Genomic DNA, 26,658 nt, shown 5'->3' on the forward strand with positions numbered 1-26,658 from the left:
ACTGCTAATTGTTTAGAAAAATTAATATTCATAGAAATATTTTCAAGCAATTCAGTTTTCCTCAAGTTAAATAAATCATTTATTATATTTTTCTGAAGAGCCTGTATATGCTGAATATCTTTCTCTTGTAATTTAGTTTGTTGAATTAAAGTTTTTAATCCAGTGTCTGCTTCCTTCAGCTTCCCTTCCAAGACAGTCAGACCTTGGCTCAATTTTTGAACCTGTGGGCATAATGCTTTGCCCAGGTCCACAATTAAACACCACAAATTATCCAGGGTTACCTCAGGAGGCTTAGAAAATGATAAAGTAAATTGAGTAGTCAGTACCTCAGATTCCGCGGTAAACTATTTTAAGCACACTAATGCTTACTACAGCTCAATAAAAGGACCATAACGTTTCTACTGTGATTTAGTTAAGGCAACCTTTTTTTCACACTACATCATTTGATAATATAGCACAGATAGATGATAGTGAGAATGCAAGATTTCAAAGAGGTCATCTAAGAACACTGAAACTTCACAGATTATGGTAAACCATACAACCTTTTTCAAACTAAGGGCTTCATGTTATTCATTTGACATATGTTAATGCACACTAACATATGCTTGTTTGAATTAAGCACAGTTAATAAATAGGCCCCATTGAGAATAATGGGGCTTGTGTTATTTAACAGACAATAAAACACATTTAACACGAATTAACTACTTAACAAGTTACTAAATTAGGGTCTCTTTTACTAAAACACACTAGTGATTCTCAGTGCGGCAAGTGAGAGGAAACCCATTCAATTCCTATGTGCTTCCTCTCATTTGCCACGTGGAAATTGCTAGCGCAGCTTAGTTAAAAAAAAAACCTTAGATCCTAAACAAGCTGTCTGTTATCATAATCATAGTAAGTGACGGCAGATAAAGACCTGAATGGTCCATCCAGTCTAGCCAATAGTCACATTCATTATCAGTTCAAGATTTAAATCAACAATGAACGTGATATCATTTACTTGATCATGGTCTTTCCGTGGTGTTTCTGGGATATAGACCATAGAGGTCCGCCCAGCTCTGTCCTTACGTTCCAATTACTGGAGTTGCCGTCAAAGCCCACTTCAGCCTATCCAAATCCGTCTTGTCATTTGCAGGACTAAGACTGTAAAAGTGCATTGTCCTCACGTTCAAAACCACTGGAGTTTCCGTCAAAGCTCTCTCCAGCCCACTCTAAACTGGATCATCATATGCAGGACTCAAGACCATACAACCCAGCCCAGCACCGGCCTTAGTTTGTGCAGTCAGAGTCGCCATCTAAGCACCAATTGACATGCAAACACATATGTAACCCTTTAAGCTTTCTTTTTTATATCATTTATTATCTAATTAGAGATCCGCTGTGTTCATCCCATGCCTTTTTGAATTCCACCACAGTTTTTTTTCCACCACCCTTCCTCGGGAGGTCACTCCAGGCATCCACCACACTCTCCATGAAAAAGAATTTTCTAACATTACTTCTAAGTCCACCACCCCGCAATCTCAATTCATGTCCTCTAGTTTTACCACTTTCCCTTCTCTGGAAAATAGTTGTTTCTAAATTAATACCTTTCAAGTATTTAAACATCTATATCATATCTCCTCTGTTTCTCTTCTCCTCAACTCTAGGGTATACATAGTCAGGTCTTCCAGTTTCTTCTTATATGTCTTTTGGCATAATACCCATATAATTCTTGACACCTTCCTCTGGACCGCTTCAAGTCTTCTTACTTCTTTAGCAAGATACAGCCTCCAAAACTGAATACAATATTCTAGCTGGGGCCTCACCAACAACTTGTACAGGGGCATCAACAACTCCTTTCTTCTGCTGGTTACACCTCTCTCTATACAGCCTAGCATCCTTCTGGCTCAGGCCACCGCCTTGTCACACTGTTTCGTTGCCTTCAGATCCTCAGAAACTATCACCCCAAGACTCCTATCCCTGTCTGTGCGTAGCAGTCTCTCACTGCCTAGCACATATGTCTCCCTTGGATTTCGACTCCCTAAGTGCATCACTTTGCACTTCTTTACATTGAATTTTAATTACAAAAATATGGACAGTGGTGGAGTATTTATCAATTCCACAATCTATGCAGTATCTTATCATTTTTGCTGAAAAGTGAATCCGCCACCCCCTCCCCCAAAGTTGTTTTCAATAGCCAAAAAGAACATTTTCATTATGTAGCTCAATACATTAAAGTAATTTAACATAGATAATACACTAAGCTGATAAAAATGGGATAATGCATAACACAGTAACATAACAAAGAAAACATGTATGGTTACCCATAGTAAGTTAAATATATTTCTGCGATACCTAAAATTGAACATATCAGTAAGAAACCAGAGATTTTACTAATCAGAATAATACAAAAAGCATCAAACATTTTCCATTAAGATGATTTAACTAAATGTTAAGATTAAACTGGTGTGATTTTTATACTGCATCCACATTTTAAAACATACAAATAGCAAAAGAAACAATGATATCAGTTCTTATAACAGATATATGTTTCTCCAAAAGTTGCTCTCTCTATATACATATCCAAATAAACCATACTTTATTTTCTAAAATTAATATGTTTGCGTACTGTATGGTGACATACGTTTTAAAAGTTTCTCTCTCCTTCAAGTAGCCTCTCATTACTTTAAAAGAAGACTAGCAGGAAAGAGTGGCATAATAACCAGAATAGATCCTGTATTGTTATATAACAACTTCTAGGAGTCTTTCCCCTCCCCCAAACATCATCTTAGCACAGTGGTTCTCTACCCAGTGCTCAGGACACACCTAATCAATCAGGTTTTCAGGATAGTCACAATGAATATGCATAACAGATTTGCATACAATGGAGTGCATGCAAATTTATCTCATGCATATTCATTGTGAATATCCTGAAAGCCTGGCTAGGTGAATCCTGAGGACTGGGATGAGAACCCCTGCCTTAGAATGTTACATATTCAACAAGTCCTTCAAGTCACTCTTAAAAGGATATGAAAAAGTTCTTTTATTGTTTCATTCAAATGATTTTTTCTGGACTTTCAATAGTGCCCATCTCCTTGTTTTATTTTCTAAATGCACATGGTCAATTTAGTGAAGGAATGTCTCAAAGATTAACCGTCATCAATAAGTTTCTGCAATGGAATGATCCACTAGTTAAACTCTAGAAACCAGGAAATCCTGACATTTAGAAAGGCATTTTCGATATGACGTCCAAATGGCGAGAAAACATGCAAAAAGCTAAGTCCATAATTAAAGAGATAAATACAATTTTTCCGATATTTAAAAATACATGGAAAAAAACATGCAATAAAAGGACACACTGCAAACGACAAATGTCATATGAACAACATGTCATTTTCTACATTTTTTTTTTTTTGGGGGGGGGGGGTTCTAATTTCTCCAGGTCTCTATTAACACCACCTTTGGACACGGTGAGAAAATATCTTTTGGAAGCACTTAAAATATCAGCAGAAGTGTTACCACTTATATCATTCAAGTTTAACAATTTATGAATGGGCTGATATATTGGGCAAAGGAAAGCTAAACCAGTATTAAACATAACTTTTTCTGGAATCCTCTTCGGAAGTGGTAACACAGAGAAGCACTACGATAGTGACTTTCATACCTTGGGTTCACTGCATTAATGTTTTACGTCTCGATTTTAGTCATATTAATGAGCTGTTTATGGGTTCAAAAGTTATAATTTTTCTTGATTTGTATAAATGTAGACAAAAAAAAAAATCAAGCATTCCTAGCTTTTTAGCCAAGGATTTTGGGTCTTGGCATCAATTTTGTTTTGAAATTTCCTTGCACTTTTGTGGTTGTTCTTTGAAATCAAACTACTTGCATTTTTGTTTTGTTAACTGACAAAGAGGATGTGATGGCTCATGTTTGAAATTTTCTCTGAAATAGAATCACTGCAGAGATGGACTGAAAAAATGACATTGGGATGATGTTTAAAGGGAGCCGTGCACTAGTGGCAGTGGTTGTTTTTGCCGCACGCTGAGATCCTTTTTACAACAGTGGGTAAAAAGGCTGAAAAAAGAAATGGCCATGTGGTCAGACTGCACTTATCGCATGGCCATGCGGGGGAAGGGGGGAAGCACTTATCGCCAGCCATTGAGGTGGTGGTAAGGGCTCCTGTGCTAACCTGCCAGTAACCTCCTGAATAACATTTTTCAAATATTTTTGTTAGCATTGGAAATGCTATACGCTGAGGGTGGAACTACCACTAGCACCCGCGTTGGGCCAGCAGTAGTTCCGGATTGCCACGCGGTAAACCTGTGGTGGGTTTACCACTGCTTTGTAAAAGGGCCCCTTTATTTTTTTATTTCCTTAAATATTTTTTTCTATATTTGAATGCTCTCTATTTCCTGTATTGGTGGACAAAATGTTTATAAATTTTCTTGTATATTTTGGTTTTCATTTTATCATATTTTATTTTTTGATTTCCTACATCATGGATGTTTTTGAAGTGATAGTATTGTAAACATTTTGTAAAATTAAAAACAAAATTTTAGAAAATTGTTGTGATGTCCCCACTCCGATTTTGTTTCATTTGCTGTACAGAATTTGAAACAATATGTGCTTCTTTTAAATTTATCAATGTGCAATATATTTATGTTACTTTATAATTAGTTTTGTTAACCACTGCACTATTGGGTGTATGCAGATACTATTTGTCAATGATGTTTGGTTGGCAGGCATCAGTGGTCACTGCATACTGTGTTAACCTCAATTTGGGTTTGTTTTGGGGGGGTTGTTATTGTTTTTTTTTTAAGATGGCTTTTTAGGTGCACGTATCTATTCATTTTTGTTATGTATAATATTTCAAGGAATTCTGTATAGCAGGCATGGAACCAAACAAGCTTAGCAGCGATTAGATGGTAACACCAGTAATTGGGAAGCAAAGTTGGTGCTGAGCAGACTTCTAAAGTCTGTGCCCTGATCGTGGCTGGACAGATTTGGATGAGATGGAGTGGGGCATCGATGACAACTTCAGAAGTTGGAGAAGGCCAGTGCCGTGCAGATATCTACAGTCTGTGCCCTAAAAATGGCAAGGACAAATCAGGATCAAGTATACATTTGTAGTATCGCATTATACCTTATGCTATGAGTTTATCTTGTCGGATGGACCGTGCAGGTCTTTACCTGCCATCATCTACTATGTAACTATTTAATTTATTAAGATGGTGCTATTAATATTCAACTTTCACCTTTCTATTTTTTTACACTTCCTTATTAGGTTATGTTCATTTCAAATTGATCACAGGAATTTAAGGGGCTCTTAATACTAAAGTGTGTTAAGGTTTTATATACTTATTGTGCCTTAGTAACAAAATCTAGTTCATCCTAAATGCAAAGGGTGCAATCAGCATTTTACCTCCATTTACCATGCAGAGCAGACACTTACCATGTGCCTGATAATGCAGAATGACCTGTGCTATGTGGCACTGCAGATAATGCAGTGTGAGCCCCTACACAAATAATCACAGCCTGCTGTTGTGATGTAAGCCCCCTTCCCCCAACAAATCTGATACACTCTCCTGACAACCCCCCCCCCCAAATCAGAACCTCGCTAAAAGTCCTCCACCACCCCCACGATCTAAACCCCCATTCCCCACCTTCAGATTTCATCTCCCTGATAAACTCCTCTACTTTATTCAAGCACTGCCAACATAGTCCAAGAAATCCTTCTACCATCCCTAGACCCCCTTAACCCAGCTTAGTAAAAGGCCCTTTAAGTAATGACTTTTGAGATCCATATTTAGATGTTTCAAAAAAATGGTAGGTTCACAGTTTTCAAAGTTATGGGTACTAATTCACAACACTTTCAATCAGCTGTGTTTTCTTGTTTGTACAAGCAACACAAATATTTGCTATTTGTATAAAATTTGCCGCTGTATAATAAATACTTTAATACATAAATATTTTCCTGATAGGCTATTTTATATCCTAGTTTTTGACACTTTTTAATATTTTCCATAGCCACATGCATTTGTTTTTAAGAATGCTGTTTTCTAATTGGAGAATTTAGCAGAAGTACTTGATGTTTATTGTTCTATACAAATGTTGGTGTCATCCTTGAACTAAGCCGATCTGTGTGATTTAGCGGGGAAGTTATCAAGATGTAATAAGAATTACTTAAATGGCCTTAACACAGCTTGTTTTAATTTACAGTGGCAATATTTAAGTTGCCGTCGGTTACATAGTAATGAGATGCAAAACAAGCAAATACCTGTTTTGCATCTCATTACTATGCAAATATCATAGTGTGACTTATGTTATGGTATTTGCATGGTAAAATAACCAATGCTTTTATCTGCGATTATTTTACCACCTAGGAACATTGGACCACACATCTACTTTTTTGTACCGCGAGACTGCCGCTAGGGGCGCTATGTTGGATAAGGCGCTGGACAGAGAAGGAGCGAACAGGGATCAATCCTGCCTTATCACCAATGGACTACAAGAGAATCTATTTGGTAGGTCCTATCGGGGGTGAGGGGGGGATAATTTTCAAAGGGGTTGGGGGATTCCTCCAGGAGGTTCAGGATGTGCTCTGACAGCCCTCAGTCTCCAGCTCGGTTACACTGGGCCATGGATTTTGTGGCCCGATGCTCCTAGGTCACTGGAATAATGTTGCTTGCAAGGTGGCACACTGGAAGTGCTATTCTTTTACCAGGGATTCAACAACCTGCAGACTGCTACCCCACAGGTTGCTGAATTGCACAGTAAATCAAGGCGCAGTAAAGGCTCACTTTTTACCGCAATTGGATAACTTCCCCCACTTAACAGTAGCTGGAAAGTTACGTGCAGTAAGAAGTTTGTGAGGTATTGAATATGAGAATTCTTTGAAAATGTAAAGTTTATTCACTTTTGTCATTAATGTTTTGTGTTCATTTCAGAAATATTTGATTGAAGTCCCAAGGTCCCTTATGAAGATCCACAAAATGCTGCCCACTGTTTGACTTGGACAGTTATACTAATTTAGATAAAGCCGTGGAGGAACTGAGCATTTTAAGATATGTTTTAAAATGACATTTTGTATAAGTTTGCGTTTTATGTGGTCACATTATTTATTGTTTTAATAATTTTTCAATTTGTTTATATTCTTTCAGTGCACGCTTTGCATTTACATTTTACATCTGTATGCATTTGCCTCTTTTATCCTCCATAGTGTGCCATACATGACAAATTTCATGATATGACCAGGACAAAAACATCTGTTTCAGCAAAATAAAAATAGTGGAAACTGATCCTGTTCAAACACACTATGTCTTGCTAAAATACGAGGCAGTATTACAACACAGGCTATACAGATGCTGATATTGTTCTTGCAAACTTTTTGTTTTTGTTATACTTCTACAGAGAGTAATGACAGCTTTAGTAGATTTAGGTGCTCGTTTTCAAAGCACACAGACTTACAAAGTTACACTGAGACGTATTTTCAAAGCACTAACAAAGTTACGAGGAAGGGCATTTTTGATATATGATGTCTAAGTCGGACTTTGGAAGTTTTGCGTAAAACACCCAAAATTCAAATATGAAACATGGCCATTTTCAAAACCACAAAATGTCTTTTTTTTCCCGAAAGTACAGTTTGTAACAATGTTTTCTACTCTGTGCATTTATCTGTTCAGAATATTTTTTAAAAAGAAAAGTGAAAAATGTAGAAAATCAAGCCATTGGGATGTAGAAGGGGCCAGCATTTTTAGCAGACTGGTCCCCAGACATCCCAGAAAAGCAATGGGGCACCCTAGGGGGCAATGCTGTGGACATCAAATAAATACTCCCGGATACATATCCCACCACTGCTGAGCCTTCTAAAACCTACCACCACCAACTGTACACCACTACAATAGCCCTTATGGATGAAGGGGGAATCCATATGTGGGTACAGTGGGTTTCTGGTGAGTTATGGAGGACTCACAGTTTCTACCACAAGTGTAACAGGTAGGGGGAGGTATGGGAGTAAGTCCACCTGTCCACAGTGTACTGCACCCACCACTACACTACTCCAGGGACCTGCAAGCTGCTCTGGATATAACATCTGAGGCTGTCATAGAAGTTGGCAAGTACTATTTTTATTCACATTTTTGGGAGCGTTAAGACACACCCTAAGCCCGCCTTCGGAACACCCCCAACATGCCCCTTTGTGATCTGGATGAATGTCAGACGAATTGTATAGACAGACATTTGCAAAACAGGTTTTGAAAATACTGATTGAGACGTTTTGAGAAGAAATTTATCCAAATGGTGCTTATGACACTTTTTGGATGTTTTTCTTTTTCGAAAATGAGCTCCATAGTAACCTATGGAACATTGTAAGTCATTGTGCTTTAAAAATGAGCCTCTTAATTTTGCATTAAGAGACAGGTGTTCTGTAATGGTAGAGTCCATGTATGCAAACTTATCGATGACCTCCAACATGTAGTTGTTGACACTGATTCATAGATACATGGACACTTTGTCCTATCATATATATTTTCGTCAGACGAATATGGTAAGTTCATAGTACTGGCTGGCATGCGTACAAAAAAAATGATACACAAGGCACTGGAAATATTTTGCATTGTAACAGTAGCATAACAGGCAAACATGTATTCTTAAAAGAAAACTAAGCATCTTTGCACTAAATCATGAGCGGTAACAGTCTTTCATCAGATTTTGTATGCTGGAATATTCTCTCTGTTTATAAAAGCTTGCTTTAGCAGGCATGCAAAGAAGACTCCAAAGAATGTAGGGGAATGGCACACCACTACTTGACCCTGCCGCACAAGTTGAAGATCTCTGAAGTTCTGCCAGTATAATAGAAGGTGCTTTATATTCTATCATGGAAAATTTAATCATGCTAGGAAGTTTGGGAGGACAGCTGATCTTTTCCAGCAATTTGACAAACTCTCATGAGATTGATGAAAGTGATGTATAATGGTTGTCTCTGCATGCTGAACTTCTCCTGCATGGCCGATGACTCAGCTGTGACTTAGAAAAGATATTACCAAGGGCACAGAGTCATTTGGGACAATGCATATTATGAATTTGCCAATCAAACGCACGTGGGAGATACTGTTTTAGTTACTAGTCACTTCTGTAAAAATAGCTGCATTACTAACATTTCCCATATTGAAGAAAAGATTCTATCTTCCTACTCATCTAAAAATGTACAAGTAAACTAAAAATGTATAGAACTTTGATATGTCTACAGCAAAAGTAGGAAAAACTGCCAAGCAACATCACTATATGTATTTTTTTGTGTTTTACACCTTTATATTTCACCATTATTTGGCTGGAAATATTGCATACAAGCAAGAAACAAATTTATTAACAGAACTGCCAGCAAAAAATGTCTTCTGGCACAGCAACTATTTAGAGTACATCAGCTGCCTTCATAAAGACATGCAATCCTAAATAAAATACACTTAGACCTAGGATAAGATAGATCAACAGACTGACAACAAATTATCCAGAATTAAATTGGGTAGGCATTGATATTCATTAGCTTAAATCTTACATGACTGCATAATGTGCTAAGAGTATATGCATATAATCAATATAAGTTAAATACATAATCAAATACATCAACAAGGAGAAGGGGGAAAGAAAGGGGATATACTGGTTTGGAGAAGAGGAGGATGTAGACACAGGAGGGGAACAGAAGGATTATGAAGGTTCGGGGGAGGTAAAGGAATAGAGGTACAAAGAGGAGGGGAATGTTGAACATGGAGTGAGGTATGTTGGACTTGGGAGAGGGAGAAAGATTCAGGGGGATGCAAAGAGAGACAAAAGAATGATACCGAACATGGTGAAGGGGGTGGGTCATAGGAAGACAAAGAAGAGATAATGAATGGAAAGGGAGGGCGAGAGAAAGAAAGTGCTGAACGGGGAGAGAGATGGGAGAGTTAGCGAAAGACTAGTGAAAAAGAGGATGTGGAATAAGAGGGCCAGGTGAGGGAAAGAGAAGGAGAGCTGTAGCTAGATGCAGTAAAAAGAGGGCAATTGGATAGTAATGAGGACAGAAACTGAGCAGACAGAGAAGCAGAAAAAATGGAAAATTGTAGGAATCGAAGCTAGGAGGACAGAAACGATATAGCAAATGGAAAGAAAATCATGGAGAGAGAATTAAGAGAAGAAAGACAAAAGCAGAAATCAGAGACTAGGAACAACAGATCTATATGAAAGGGGACAGACTCAGAAATAACCTGAGGGAATAGTTCTTCATGGAAAGGGTGGTGAATTTGTGAAGATGAAAACAGTATTTGAATTCAAGAGAGCTTAGGACAAGTACATAGGATCTCTAAGGGAGTGACAGTGAGAATAGGTGGCCTATCCAGTCTGCCCATCCATTACATATGGTCTTGATCTGCCTACATTTTTCTCTGTTTCTATTGCTGTTCATGTCAATGTTTATTTGTTAGATTTTGTTAACTTGTTTTGAAATTAAAATTCAATAAAATATCTTGGAAAAAAATAAAACGAGCAAACAAAAGTAGAAAACAAAATTTCATATATATATATATATATATATATATATATATATATATATATATATATATATATATATATCGATTTTAGAAATTTACTTTGGCTATCTTTGGGGACCTTTCACTAAAGTGTGCAAGTGTTTTTAGCTGGCGCTAAATGCTGATACCTCCACAGGAATATAATGGGCATCTCAGCATTTAGCGCCAGCTGATTTTTAGCACGAGCTAAAAACACTAGCAAACCTAAGTAAAAAAAAAAAAAAACTTTATATTTTGCACAGTTGAAGGTGGAACTACTGCTGAGGTTTTAATTCTGTGGCTCCCGCCTCTCTCCTACACTTTCCTCTGTCTCTCTTCTGGGGATTAAATTCTGTGGTTGACGTTTCCTCTTCTCTGGGTTTCTCACATCTCTGTGATGGTATATATACCCCCCCCCCCCCCCAAATCACATCAGGTCACTGGTAATGCCTCACAGAGTACTGTGTTCAGTTTTGAAGGTTATACCCTATTAAAGACCCCTTTTACTAAACTGCAGTAAGTGCTAGCGCACACTTACAGCAGCTTAAAAGGGCTTACTCCTGGACATGCTGAGGCCATAGAACACACACAAAAACTGCAGCTTAGTGAAAGGACCCTTTAGGGCAAGGGTCCTCAAATCCAGTCCTCAAGGTCCACAACCCAGCTTGGTGTTCAGGATTTCCACAATGAATATGTATGAGATCTATTTGCACTTGCTGCTGCTTCTACTGCATGCAAATAGATCTCATGCATATTAATTGTGAAAATCCTGAAAACCAGGCTGAGTTGTGGACCTCAAGGACTGGATTTGAGGACACCTGCCATAGAGTATTAAAAAGTCTTGAAGTGATTCAGATGAAAGCAACCACAATGGTAGAGGGTGAGTACCAGAAGACATATGTAAAGAGAGATTAATGCTTGAATATGAACAACCTATAGAAGACGAAGGACAGGGGAGATATGATACAGATGTTTAAGTTAAATACTTGAAATGATTAAAAAAAGAAACTTTACAAAAAAACAGAGGACTTAAAATAAAACTACAGGAGGTAAACTTAAGAGACACATCAGGAAATATTTTTAGAGAGAGGATGATGGATGCCTGGAATGTACCCCTGGTGGAGGTAGTGGGTATAAAAACAGTGCCAGAATTCAAGAGGACCCCTATATAGCAAGAGGGTAGACATAAGTATATCACATTTATACTCAAAGACAAACGTAAATGACTTTCACATTTTCAGGAAAAAGCATGGGGGAGAGGGGGGAGGGGGCTAACTTGCATGACATGGCAGGTACACCCTAACCAAAGAAGGATGTAACCTGAACTGAGTGGCAGTTACAAACCTAACCACCTTACTGGGAGGACTAGGTAGGTCATGCAGTCCTCTCTACCTGATGTTATTTACTGTTAATATGCTACAATTACCCTCATTAAAGTATAGGAAAACTTGTGAATACACAAGTTCTTAAATATACATATATTTATTTCTTTTGGAAATTAATGAGAAAATAAAACAAATGCATTGTTTGTTAATCACTTTAAAAACAAGAAAAAATGTTTCAAAGGTCATTTTATCTTCACTTTAATGTATTTATGCTGAAAACCGCAGGAAGAATAAGTGCTGCTTTAATTTTCTTATTACTAGCCAAGACAATTCAAGACTGTTTGCCTCTAAACACTTGAAAAGCTTGTCTGACAACAGAGTATTGATTTTTGAGTTAAGGGGTATCACGGCACTAGTGAGTTAGGTTTCTACTGCATATATACAAACACTAGTACAGAGGTTCCGAAAGCTGTTTGTCTCCTATGCATCAATGCTCTGCCAGTTGGCAGCCACAAGCCAGGAAGCTGTCAATTCCAATTGAATTTAAGGCTACAGAGCCCCATTAAAGAAGTCTTGCTGGTTACGGGGCATCCTCTGTTTCCAAAGCATGGGAAAAAAAGGGCTCTACTTTGCTTAGACTTGAGCTGGCAACTTCGACAAATTCTAGTTTTCAAGGAGCTATGAATGAGTTTAACAAAGGAGTTCTGTGAGTAGTTTCTGGCCAAAATCCATGTCAACAGTTTTTAAGGTCACAGGTCACACTAACTAACATTTATTCCCAGCAGACGCTGCTCTAAACACAAGCTGAAAGTAGTACAAATTTGGAATTTTTTTGTAATCCCTTGAGATATTCTGATCCTTCCACATGTTTCTGCTCAATTAAAAACAATTCTTACTTTGCACTATAAGACAAGACCTAAGTCAGATACTTTCTGTCCCAGTGACAATCCAAAACCTAGCCCTACTAAAAAGGCAAACCTGATTATTTTTCCAATAAAGTTCAGCGCAAATATGAAAAACCTGTTTATATTAAACCATTTTTTAATGATTTAGGAGCCCTTTTACTAAAGCTTAGCGCATGCTTAACACTGCTCCTATTTTATACTTATGGGCCATTTAGCACGTACTGATCGCCATTAGTACATGCTAAGCTTTAGTAAAAGGGCTGCTTAATCATTATATCAACTGAAATCATTTAGCTCACATCCATATCCAATTTACATCTATTCTTCATTTTGTTAGATCTAAGTAAACTTGATGCTGTAGAGATTATCATAATTCTCTGCTATTACCACTCAAACGTATCATTAATAGTGTTGTTCAAAGTACTTATATTTTAATACTTAAGTAAAGGTAAAGTGAAAAACACACTAAAAATTTACTTAAGTGAAAACAGAAAAGTTATTGCCTTATATAATACATTTTGAGTAAAAGTACCACTACTACAATGAATGCAATTATTGTTAATGTTTTTATCCCAACAACCTTTCTACAATTCAATCCCCTTTGCTTTTAATAAAACTACATTTTTGAAAACGACTGTCACCTATGCGAGTGCGTTTGAGAGTCATTAATCTAGCACAGCTAAAATGTGTTCAACAATTGCACTAGCAGAAAGTGCATAGTTCAGTCTGATCCTTGAAATCAGGTCAGGTTGCAATATTACTGAGGTTTTCTTATTGGGTCTGCAGGTTTTGATCAAGGGAATCTCTGAAACACTTGACTTCCGTATCACAAAGAATACTTTATCATCATTATTGTCATCATCATCTGCTTCACTTGCATCTTTATCTTCATTATCATTTCCATGCTTTCACACAGTTGAAATCATTGAATGTTGTTGATCTAACAATTTTTCATCTGATGGCAAACTTTTAATATCCAAAACCTGATGCAAAAACTTCAAACATGTGGGAATCCTGCAGTCTTAAGGCTAGACAAGAACACTTCCTCTCGGACTATCAATCCAGTTGACAGTCACCCCAATGTACAATTTTCCGTTAGATGACCAGCAGTCTGTTGTGACAGACACATATGTCTGTTCACCAAGAATTGCTACACCAATCGTTTGAGGATGGAACATATAACAATATTAAAGCTCAATCAGGGAAACTCCAATTAAAAACAGAGGAAGGAAGGAGCCTCAACAAGCTCAGATATCATTGCCCTCACAAGCTATGCCACTTCATCATCGGCATCAAAAACCTTCCTCTATTGATGATATTTGAATCTTCAAACAATATTTTCAATATATTTCAGTATTTCCAGTCTTTGAATAAAAGATATATTACTTAACTTTGCTGTTGCAACTTCTGGTGATGCTAAAGAGCCAGTGAAAGTATCTCACAGTGACCAATGATGGCCAGTGTTTCGTTAACTGCTTCAGGGTCTATGGTGTATTGTTCCATATACAGGATGCAATTGGCTCTCCTTCCTCTATTTTTTATTTCAGTTTCTCTGATTGAGCTTTAATTGAACACAAAGAATTGCTACCAGCTTCAGCTTCTCCGCTTTAAAGTGACCCAACTCAATACTGTTCTGTTTGGCTGGAGACCAGTAACCAGTTCAACAAACACAGGCAACTTCACTGTTTGTATAGGCTATATTCACTGAACAGCAAAATTTAAAGTAAGTCAATCCACTGTTTATCTGATGAGGTTTACAATGGCAAAAATCTTGCTCCCGGTTTTTTTACCTGGTTTACTGAGGAATTGTCATTTACGTCTCGCTTCCACTTTTACTTTTAACTGCAAGCATCAGATGTAACTGAATAAAAGTAGAACAAACTCAAAAACACTAATCCACAAAAAGAAAATGTTAACTAAACATGCAAGATTTCTGCCAGGGAAGGAAAAGCCTCAAAGAGCTCAAAATCTAATTCCACACCCATGTTACTTTTTGTTCTGACTGAGTAAAAGTAGTACAGATTGGTGAAATTATTACTTTGGTAAAAGTAAAAAAATAATACGTTATCCTGTACTTTACAAGTAAAAGTGACAAAACTTTTACTTAAGTACAGTAACTAGTTATATTTACTTAGTTGCTATATAACACTGGTCATTACAATGTACACAGTTTGAATATAACCATTGGAAACACATGTTCATATAACACAAAGGCATGTAAAATTGTACAATATATAAAATATAAAACCTGAATACTTTGGAAGAGGAAAGAACTGTTTCCCAAAGAAACAAACTGAAATACACTTGCAAGATATTAAAAAGAAGTTGCCTGGGACTGCTGAATTATCAAAAACAGTTCTCTAGAATCAAATATGCATTGCTACATTAACAAAAGGTTAATATGGAGGTGGTCACTGCCATCAAAACTAAATAATACGGGGAAAATGTCTCATCAAACTGTGGCAAAATGTTATTGATTTAATGCACACAGTGCAAAAAGTAATCATCGACAAAAAAACCCCGAAAATATTTTATATATTTTTTTTTCATGAATTTAAAACCAAAAAATATTTTTTTAGTGAGGAACTTCACTTGCACTGTCGATTAGTACATATACTCTGTCAAACAGTCCATATACAACAAAGTGGTCATTGACATGCTACAATTCTACAATCTCTTTTCTATAATCTTTTTTTTTTTTTTTTACTCTTTTCTAATCTTCCTTTCAACCTGCTTAGGTTCACTTCTCAATCCTAAGGGCTGGAGAGGTCTTCTCCAAAAGTAGGCTGCTACCTGGGCACCAGCATAGAAGGATCACTGCTGCTTGGGACCACTGGCCACTGATGAAGAGCTCCAGAGTGAGCATGGGGGTGGGGGGGGGCAAGGTTTGTGTGTCAGGAGTTTGGGTTGCTGGTGGAAGGAAGTTGATATTCACATTGGGGTAGTGTGGGGGTGCTCTGCCTATGCTGATCAGTGTAGCAGAGGGCTCTGCTTATGCTAACTGGGGTAACAGGGAAAGGATCGGGTGCCATGGGGGAAGGTGGGGGGGTTAGCCTGTGTATCCGTAGGAATATGGAAGGGGGAGGAAACAACATCATACCAGACCTATATGTTTATTTCTTTACAGCTGGATCTGCAGTACGTTACATGCAGGGGCAGGTAGCACAGTTGCTCATGTGCTATCTGCAACTGTATCTAACGTAATGCCGTTTAGTGCAGTAAGCGATAAATTCAGGCCAGATGCTAAACACACTCCTTGCATTTATTACAAAGTCTTTGTAGTTACTTCACGGTAATTTTTGTGTTAAGTGTATGGTAACTGCAAAGCTTATTGCACTTTAGTGAAAATGCCCCCTACTTAAGCTTACTGCACCAGCAAGCAAAAATGTAGCAATATGTTTGTATTAGAAACTGTGCACTCAGCCATCAGTGCACAGCACTAACACAAGCTTTCTACATCAGAGTGAGGACACAGTACTGAAAATAAATATACTCCATAAGATTTCAGATTGGAGGAGGATTAACAAACTGAAATTTAATATATCAGAGATGCTATGGGTGCTAAAAACCTCTGCTATCAGGCCACTATCACATCTCTTGGACTTGCAAATTTTAAAATTTTCTTTCACACAGAGAAGGATTTAAACACATTGAGTAGTTTTATGTTTACCATGCCGATGATTCTAAATGAAACTCTAATCAATAAAGTGCTTTTTACTATCTCACCAAACAGAAATATTGCATCTACACCTTCACTGATATGCATGTTGGAAAAGAACTGCTTTTTTTTTTTTTTTACTTTATTCCTTCAGAACTGCGTCAATTAAATAGTAGGCATATATTGCAGTATAAAACTTCAGTTAATTACAATGTCACCGTATGGATTCAACACAAACTATGACAAAATCACATTAAAAACACATTACAGGCACAGATTACCAAGTATAGGCTGATGAGAATTTACTTGTAGGAGAACTGCTGCTATTATGAAGTAATTTTCTTACTCAGATTTAGTTATCTTCATGATCATGAGAGTAACTGATGGACCATTGCTCTTTTCATTTTCCCAGTACTAAACCATGCATTCATGCATAGTGCTGCACATCTATTAAAATTTTTCTTGAATTCATGGATTCTGACAGCTAAAGCAGCAAGAATTCCTAACCATGTACAAGTTCAAAAATCTATTCTTATATGGACACACACTCCAAGAAGATGTAAGTTTTGTTTATAACCATGACATTGCACAGCTGTCCCAGGATTTCCTCTATCAGTTGCCATAAGATGGTTTATTAATAGAACAAAGTTGCTTACCTTCAACAGGTGTTCTGTGAATACAGCAGATCAGTCAAACAAACATTAGTGCTCTTCACTAATCGTTTAGAGCTCTCTGACAAAGCTTAAAGGCTTTTACAACACATTTATGAAAGCCACAGCCCAGCTGGCCTCCTTAGCTCCAATAATAGCGTCTTCACTAGGGAAGAACGACTCCACCAAGAGAAAGTAGTAGGTTTTTGGAGGCCAGTCATGTGCAGTCTTCAAAGAATACCTGACATGGGTAAGTAAATGCTTTCTTTGAAGAAGAAAAAAAAAAACCACAAGTAGATTCTCTAGCTTAATGTTGTCTTCCACAGAACAAGAGAAAACATTAAGTCCACCAACAGGTAGGAAAAACAAGGAAGGCAACCAAATCAATAAAATTTATTTTATTTTATTTTTAGCACTTGATATACCGCAAGCAATCCCTGAGGCAACTATGTGGTTTACAATATTACAGGTACTTTGCACTGTCCCTAAAGGGCTTATAATCTAAGTTATATATTGTACCTGGGACAATGGAGGGCTAAGTGACTTACCCAGGGTCACATGGAGCTGGAGAGGGAGTTGAACCCGGTTCCCCAGGATCTAAACCCACTGCTATCAGGCAGCAGCGGGAATCGAACCCAGTTCACCAGGTCAACAACCTGTTGCACTAACCATTACACCACTCCTCCCTCTATGTTTGGGCCTGAGGAGGGAGTGAAAGCTACTCCTCAAAGAGACCATGGAGAACAAACAGTTCAAACATACCACCCTGCAAGGATGTCAAGTCTAAGCAGTGATGAGATCTAACTTGGGTAACAAATCTCACTGTGGCCCTAACATTATTGTCCCTCTAAAATCAGGTCTGCTGGAGGATACAAAATGCTATCAAATTAGAAGGGATCCCTCTTCATCCTCACAGCAGCATCTAGAGAAGAATAAGCACACGGAGCACAAAGGAAGGAGGCCAGTATTGGAGCTGAGACTATAGCTGTTTTGCTCCAGCCTTTGTCAGAGGAAGCTGCAGTGGGGTCAGCAGCTGGAGGCAGTCCAATGGAGGAGCAGAGAGAACTCCTAGGCTGACGGTGAGTGAAGGGGATTTGTCTGGGTTACCTTTGAGGGATGACACAGGTCACAAATGCCGGTAATATTGGGCAATTAGTTCAAACACTCCTCCAGTTTCTCTTGCCTCAGCCAAAAGCTTCCCTTAAGACTATATGGGAAATGATCCAAACTCTGGAAGCAGCTTTTATTCCTCAATTTCAGGATTTGATTGTTAAAAAATTCAGTTCCACGAGTCTGAGATTATAAATTTAGAGCAAGGGGTTTCTCAGGCTCAGAAGCAAATATGACAAGATTCAAAATATTCAAGCTTGAAATAATATTTTAGTTAAAGATGCTACAACATAAGAACATAACAACTGCCATACTGGGTCAGACTGATGGTCCATCTAGCCCAATATCCTGCTTCTAACAGGGGCCAATCCAGGTCACAAGTACCTGGCTGAATCCCAGCAGCACTGTGTTATAAAACTGAAAACTTGGGAGAATACTTCTAGCAGCTGCAATTTGCATGTTATTAACTTCTCACTGTCATCTACTTTAACACCTAAGGATGAGTTTATCAAATACTTATTAGCGGTATCAAAGGTTCCATTGGATACAATGCCTCCTATAACTAAAATATATTACTTGCCTACTGCAAAAAGAAAGAAAAAACCCGTAGCTGAATAAGAGATGAACCATCTTAGTATAAACTGAAAACTTGGAGAATATTTCTAGCAGCTCCAATTTGATTGTTATTAACTTCTCAATGTCATCTACTTTAACACCTAAGGATCAGTTTAACAAATATTTATTAGAGGTATCGAAGGTTCCATTGGATACAATGCCTCCATATACTACTTGCCTAATGCAAAAAAAAACAAAAAAAACCCCATAGTTCAATAAGAGACGAAGCATCTTAACATACACTGGATGTGATGGGAATGATGGAAAGACTGGATACAGAAAATGTGGTACCTGCCACACTGACAGTGATTTTGGTGCTGGTTGCTGATGGTGATCGATTGCTCCAGATGTTTTTAGACATCATGAAGTTTGTTCTTTAGACTATTTAATTAGAAGTTACTCAGATGTGTCTAAGGAGACTCAGAGGAGATGGAAACAATTTCCATTGCATAGAACCGAGGTGTTTTCTATTATTTTTTATATTTAAAGTTTCCTTGTAAATGTATTGTCAAGTTGCTTTCTGTCAAATATTCTTTCTTTTAGCAACCACAGCTTAGCTCTTTCATTAACAGTAGTTCCCTCCGATATGAGTTTAGTAGCTCATTTATATATATATTCTCCTGTGGAACTGGATGCAGATATTTTGTTTTCTTCCTGGAATAAAACAGAACTTTCTTATCTTTCCTATCCCCACATGGTGGACTAAAGTACATTTTGGTACTATTGTTTTTCCTTTATTGTTATATGTTATTTTGTTTTGAACTTGAAGCAATGCATATTTCTATTCAAGAGTCTAATCTCTGTTAACATAGCAAAAATCATAAAAAACCATTAAAATGAAATATACACATTTTATCACTGAAATTCCAGGTAAGAGCTGATGTTTAAGCCTCTCCTCCTGAGCCCAGGAATCATCTTCCTCCACAGTAAATTCAATAACCACAATCTAATGTGACAACTGGGGTCTGTGGACTACCTTGGCTGCCTAGACACAGTACTTGGTGGTCATCTTCTTTTGAACACAAAGCACAATGTATGAGGTTTCCCAAGGGTGCCATCTTCCATATATCCTGAAAGAAAAGCAGACAAGCACTACCACCAATTCTTTGGAAGCATCTAAGAATTTCAGATGACATCCTTGGCTCAACCTATAACCGAAAAGGTACAACCTTGGCAAAGTTCTGGAAAACAAAAAGGGCAGGACATTTTCCTGCTTATAGGAAATATGGCCTGAGAGGAGATCAGAAGAATATTCCAGTTTGGAAAACATTAGTTATTCCAAATATGTAAATATGGCCAAAAGATTCTTCGGCTTCTGAATTAAAAGTATGTATTGAAGTCTGAAAAGATGCTTAGATGCCTAAAAGTAATTTTTTAGGGCATTTCCTGGGGCACAAAGGCTTCAACTTGATGTGAATGATGCCAGCGTGTTCAAAACCAAGGGCAAGGAATTTATCATTTGATGCATTGTGGATCGAACTCCTTGACATATGAACTTTGGGTGCACTTGTGTCCAAGTTCACCTCAAACATTATGGATGACAGTGCCAAGATTAGCCTGGTAGAATGGAAATTCTCCATAGCTCTTTGAAGGTCAGTGCAAAAGCTCATGATTCATCCAAGGACACCTCACTAAGATCATGCCCAGCAGAGCCAGTTTGGATGGGATGGAATCTACCATGAAAGCAGAGTAAAAGCTTTCAGGAGTTTCTAGAAATATCTGGAAGAGATTCTATTCAACACCAAATATGGTCATATAACCACATCTGTGATTTTGGTGGACTGCTTGTCTAAAGAGAAAACCTTAAATAAACAAATGTCCAAACAAATTTGAAAAGGATAAAATATGGCAGTGAAAACTAACAATACAGCTGCTATCTTCATTTAAGTATTCTGTTGATTTTTTGTTCAACATAAATATAATTCTTTTTAAAACCTGATGAAAAACCAAAATCATAAGTATAATTCTTTGGCACTAGTTTTCTAACAATGCAGTGATTTTTAGGAGCATACAAGAAAACAATGCAGACAGCTGGATGTTTTAATTATAACAAAGCTGACACAGATTCCCAGAGCTAGCTCTACCACATTCTGTCTTACCTTAAGATACAGAAGCAGTTCTTAGCCCCCGAAGATAAGCGACAGAAACCAAATCTCTGTTTGCTGTCAATGTCAGTGAGCACAAATGTAAAGTTCTGGCCAACTTGGCTGGCTGCAAGACTGAAAATAAAAATAAAGAAAAGAACAAAGCAAAATTTACTTTGGAGCTAGCTAAATGATAAAGCATTTATAATCAAATGAAGTCATTGAACCAGCAATAATGCCTTCAAGTAATGTGGATGTTCACCAATGAACTTTTAAACAAAACAAAGTTTCCTTTTTGTCCTTTATGATAGCTAGGGAAGAAAGCTCCTTGGGTAGGGAAAACTGCATAAGAATATCTAAATATGGTTAAAAAATTAATTTTAAAGATTCACGGCCCTGTTTACTAAGGCATGCTAGCATTTTTAGTGCGCACTAACGCTAGAAATGATCATAGAAATATATGTGTCTAGCATTTAGTGCGTGCTAAAAACTTTAGCGCACCTTAGTAACTATCAATCAATACTAACTAAAAATAAAATCCTTTTATTTTGAAATTAGGACATGCATCGTTATTTTTAAGTGTTTTTAAGGCTAGAGTATGATTTTGTCATACATTACTTGCAGAACATAGCGGTTTCCTAGTCACTGAGCTTTTCACATTTATGGGAAAGAAGGAGTTGGTATGTATTGTGTGATTCTGAAATGCACAGCTTGTTAACTGCACCAGTGGCTTAACTTTTCAGTCAGTCTGACATTCAAGTAAGTTATACATCACCATTACATGTGAACACACAATTTGCTTATTAATATATTTTCAAAATTTATATAGACATCAATGAACCATTTTAATCACTGAACAACTAGATACTATCCGTACAAATACAGCCAGATTGGAAGCAGGGCAGAGACCGTGCTAAAAGCTTTATATACAGAGGTAATACTTCGCCATTAAACACACAAGTTTAATTTAGGCCTGCTGAATAGCAGGAGCTGGACTTTTCCATCTCGGCAAGGACTCAATTGCTCAGGCCTAAACTAAACAAATAGTATCAGCACAGTCACCGAACAGTGCAGTTAATATATGTATTAATTTAAAACACCGGTGTCTGCATTTAAATTACTGCAATGACCATGCAGGCTGAAAACCGATCTGAGCGTATACAGCTGTAAGGTGTGGGACGGGTTTTCAAATACAGCAGCTGAGGAGGGAGTTCAACGTAAGACTAGTGTCCTTAAGCACTCTTAGAGAAAAACAATATAATCAATATTGTAGATGTAGAAGAGTAGTTCAGCAAAATTTTAATCAAAGATTCTCATTGCCATAGTAAGCAAAATCCTGATGAGTTTTATGATAATTATTGCATATTATATCTGTAAATTATTTTAAACAAATTACCAAGGGGCCCTTTTACTTAGCAGCAGTAAGCATTAACGCCTGATTACCACAGATTACCACATGCTAAAAGGCACAGGGATCTGGGTGCTCCAATCCTGCACTAAAAATATTTTTTTAGCGTGGGTGGGAGCATGTTTGGGGGCGGAGAGTAGGCATCCCCTGTGGTAATCAGCAAATTGACAAGCACTGCCAATTAGCACGGGACACCTTACCGCCTAATGATTAGTTAGCAGTAAGGGCTCCCACACTAATGACCTGGCTCTAATTGGGAAATTAGCACATGGCCATTAATGGGAAATAAATTGTGGTCATATTACCACACGCTAAAAGTAGCCTCAGTATGGCTTCATAAAAGGGTCCTCCAAATACTTATAAAAATACTGCCAAAGAGATTAAATAACAGATTTTAGATATCATTTCATTTGGTAGCAAGTGCTGGAGTTTACATAATACATCGACTCTTTAAACACTGTAAAATTTTGACTTTAAACAGAAATAATTACAAATGCTACCAGGGGTTTTCAACTCAGTCCTTGAGGCACACCCAGCTAGTTGGGGTTTTCATGATATCCCCCATTGAATTAAATGGGGATATTCTGAAAACTCTGACTGGCTGGGTGTACCCCAAGGACTGGGTTGAAAACCTCTGACAGACTGTCCACCAATCCAAAATTAAGCACAGTATACTGTGAAGAGGCAGTTCAGGATCAAGACCTAAATGCAAGTTGCGACTTGGGGCTGTGCTCCTCGGATGTGTGTTTACAGACTGAAGGAGGCATGACAGGAACATATAGGACTAGCTTCTAGGAGACGCAGAGGACAGAGCTAGTATCATGGCCACAGCACAGAGTTCTTTCAAGGGACAGCAGCCACTGCATCAGAATGGCAACCCAGGGGTAGGGCTGATTGGCTTTGGATACTTCCAACACAGGTCTGCACCCTCCTGACATCATCTTGTTCCTGACACTACCTGACTTGACCGTGGTGCATACAGAAGACAGTGGCCTCCAGAACTAACCTGACCAAGGCCACAGGGCGTGGGCCATCATCCCTGCAGAAGGAATGACATAGGCAGGACCATTTGCATAGTGCAAGCTCACTAATGGGGAGGGGAGGTCCTCAGACTGCTGAACAAATAAAGCAGTTCACGCAAGGGACAACCTAAGCCTAGTGCATCTAGTAGCTATAGCCACACAACTCCAGGAGCAGCTAATAGCACTCATCTCATAACAGTTGGCTATTACAGAAATCCAGCTGATGCCAGCAGTGGAAAACGAATTGGATACTGTGGTAAGGAATGTGCATATCAGAGTGCAGCGACTGAAGAGTACAGAACCAAAACACAGAAAGAAGTGTGGGCATCAAAGCAATAGTCTTCTAGTCCCAAATCTTCCAGTGGAAGCAGTAGGCCTTCAAGGTCACTCAGTGCTGGTGTCTCATCACAGCACAAAGATAGTAAGACTAGGATCACAAATCTTTGAAACGAGGAAGCACCCATGGAAAGGAGTACTGGAACCCAAATGGTGGCATACAAGGCGCTGGAAATATGCAGACATTTTCACATTACTGGCTGTATGTAGGAAGAAAGGGGAGCAAATAAAGAATGTCAAGAAACACAAGCCCCCTAAAGCAAGCAAGACAATTCTCCAAAATATATTTAATTGGGTCTGAACATGTACCAGGTTAGCTTTTATAGAGGGTAACAAGACTCCTAGTCATAAAAGTCGGAGGCAGGGCTGGTGGTTGGGAGGCGGGGATAGTGCTGGGCAGACCTATACGGTCTGTGCCAGAGCCAGTGGTGGGAGGCGGGGCGGGGATAGTGCTGGGCAGACTTATACGGTCTGTGCCAGAGCCGGTGGTTGAGAGGCGGGGATAGTGCTGGGCAGACTTATACGGTCTGTGCCAGAGCCAGTGGTGGGAGGCGGGGCGGGTGGTTGGGGGGCGGGGATAGTGCTGGGCAGACTTATACGGTCCGTGCCCTGAAAAAGACAGGTACAAATCAAGGTAAGGTATACACAGAAAGTGGCACATGTGAGTTTGTCTTGTTGGGCAGACTGGATGGACCGTGCAGGTCTTTTTCTGCCATCATCTACTATGTTATGTTACTATGTCACAACTATTTTATAAGAGCAATACATGCACTTAGATAACTTTTGAAACTGCCTCTCTGCCCCGAAAGCTACCACAAAAAATTACACTTGCTCCGAGGCAAGACTAACTTTATGCTTGTATGTTCAAGTGTCAGGAGACCATGGCACATGTGTTTGCATTTAATTATATATATATATACCTAAAGTAAAGTGGACAACAGGATTAATCAGGCCCACAAGTGGAGTGATGTCACACTTTATCTGGATAGAATAGCTTTCCTAGAACTCAGAACTACAGCAGAGTCTCAATTATCGGACCTTCGCTGATCCGACAGACCCCAGGTGACATTACATTGCTTCTTTTTCCATTTTCAGAACCCAGGACCCTACTTTTACTGCAAAACAGCACCATTGTGAGCCGGCACACTGCTTTTGCTGCCTTTGTTTCTGCATTGTTCTAGAGGTACCACTGTTTTCCGTATTATCCAACAATGGGTCAGTCTTGTTTAGGTCAGAGAATCGAGACTTTACTGTATTATAAAGTTGCACACAGCCTTTTCCACGTGCAGCAGTCTCCTCATTTAGTTCTATAGCTCAAATAGTACAGCTCTCAAGGAGACAGAAGGGTTCCATGTCTGATTAATTCTGCTGTCTACAGGTAAACAATTTTGCTTCCTCTGTCAACAAGCAAAATTAAATTGAGCACACAAGTGGGTGATTCCCAAGCTGAGAGGTCCTTTTACTAAGCCATGGTAAAAAGTGGCCTGCAGTAGTGTAGGCGAACGCCGGGCCAGTTTTTACCATGTCTGCAAAAAAGGGCTTTTTTTATTAATGGGATGGGAAAAGGGCAAAACTGAAACCAGTGCGCACCTAAAACCCGCCTAAGCCCTTAAAGCCACCTGTTGATCTAGCAGTAAGGGTTCACGAACTACACATGCGGTAATCTGTCGACATGCGCCAACTGCTGATTACCGCTGGAAAGGCCACGTGTGGGACAAATAAAAAAATCATTCAGGCATTATGGGTGCGCGACAAATCTGAAATTACCACCAGAGGGCACGGTAGCCTGGCAGTAGTCTCATTTTGGCACAAACTGCACGCGCGTATAGCCTAACGCACCTTTGTAAAAGGGCCCCTAAGTGTTCTAGTCTGTGCGTTTCTTATTGTTGACAAGCAACCTGGTTGAATGCTTATGCTATATTTCTCAGTATTACCTAACCAAAAGCAAAATCTCTGGCTAAAGACTGGTCCAGACAGTAGTACAAAATGAAAGTATAAAGCATGGACCAAACAGGTGCTTTCAATATGCTTTCCGGTGAAGCACATTTTTAAAGAGTTATAGAATCAACAGTAGCTCTTATCTGATGCGAATCTTACCAAATAGAAGGGTACCAAATTTAGGGGGTCTTTTACGTAGACGCAATGGAGTCTTTAGCACGAGTTAAAAACAGGTGTGTGCTAAACACTAAAGATGCCCATAGGAATACATTGGTGTCTTTAGCGTTTAACACGCACCTATTTTTAATAAGAGCTAAAAACACCAGCACGCCTACGTAGAAGACCCCCTTACTTATAACACAACTGAATATAAGATGTTTCGGCATTACAATTCAAAAAGCCTGTTGGAGCTGAAGGAGATGAACAGCAGCATAGACTTTCTGATGAACTTTTTCCATTTAAGTAAAAAAGAGCTCATTTTCAATCCAAAGTGTAAAGGGACTTCTCAGGGCAATGTTTGTATGGCACTCCCTCTTCATTCCTGGGCAAGAATTTGGCAAGAGAATGTAAATAGGACCTTATGAGGAAACACTAATGACCACTAATTCTTCCAGGTGAGATAACTGCTACTAGGAAAAGATCTTTTCAGATTAGATGCTTGAGGGGCAAGGATTCTATTGGCTCAAATGGTGATAAGATCAAACACCTAAGGACAATATTCAGATCCCCTGGTACAGGTGGTTTCTCAGGAGAAAACCCCTTCATGAATCCTGAATTACAAAACACTGGGAAACTGAAGCTATCAAAACATAAGGTAAAAGCAAGCAAAGGTAAATTCTAATAGAGAAGTTCTGTAGACCAAACCGATAAAGATAGTAGAGGGATTGGAAGACGACATCTAAAGAACACAAAAAGGGATCTTGCCTTTTACTAAGGCAACACATTGAAAACCTCTTCTATTTGACAGCATCTGTATGTTTCATGGACGGTTTCCTTGTTTGCTAGCAAGATGTCCTGAATTAGCGGTGGCAGGTCTAAAGAAACAGCTAGGCACTGCTCTGTTTCCATGGGAACAGACATAAGGATGGAC

The 26,658-nt window shown here is 38.5% G+C and overlaps 1 protein-coding gene across 5 annotated transcripts in view; it reads right to left on the minus strand.

Moving 5' to 3' along the window:
• Window positions 1-26,658, minus strand: part of DENND1A (DENN domain containing 1A) — a 1,150,393-nt gene that overhangs the window by 811,181 nt on the left and 312,554 nt on the right. For all 5 annotated transcript variants that reach the window (XM_030207362.1, XM_030207365.1, XM_030207363.1 and 2 more), the window contains exon 5: window positions 20,880-20,999. In XM_030207362.1, the coding sequence (XP_030063222.1) occupies window positions 20,880-20,999 (120 nt within the window). The remainder of the gene's footprint in view (window positions 1-20,879; window positions 21,000-26,658) is intronic.

Source organism: Microcaecilia unicolor, chromosome 6 (genome assembly GCF_901765095.1).
Source record: "Microcaecilia unicolor chromosome 6, aMicUni1.1, whole genome shotgun sequence".
Taxonomy (NCBI): Eukaryota; Metazoa; Chordata; class Amphibia; order Gymnophiona; family Siphonopidae; genus Microcaecilia; species Microcaecilia unicolor.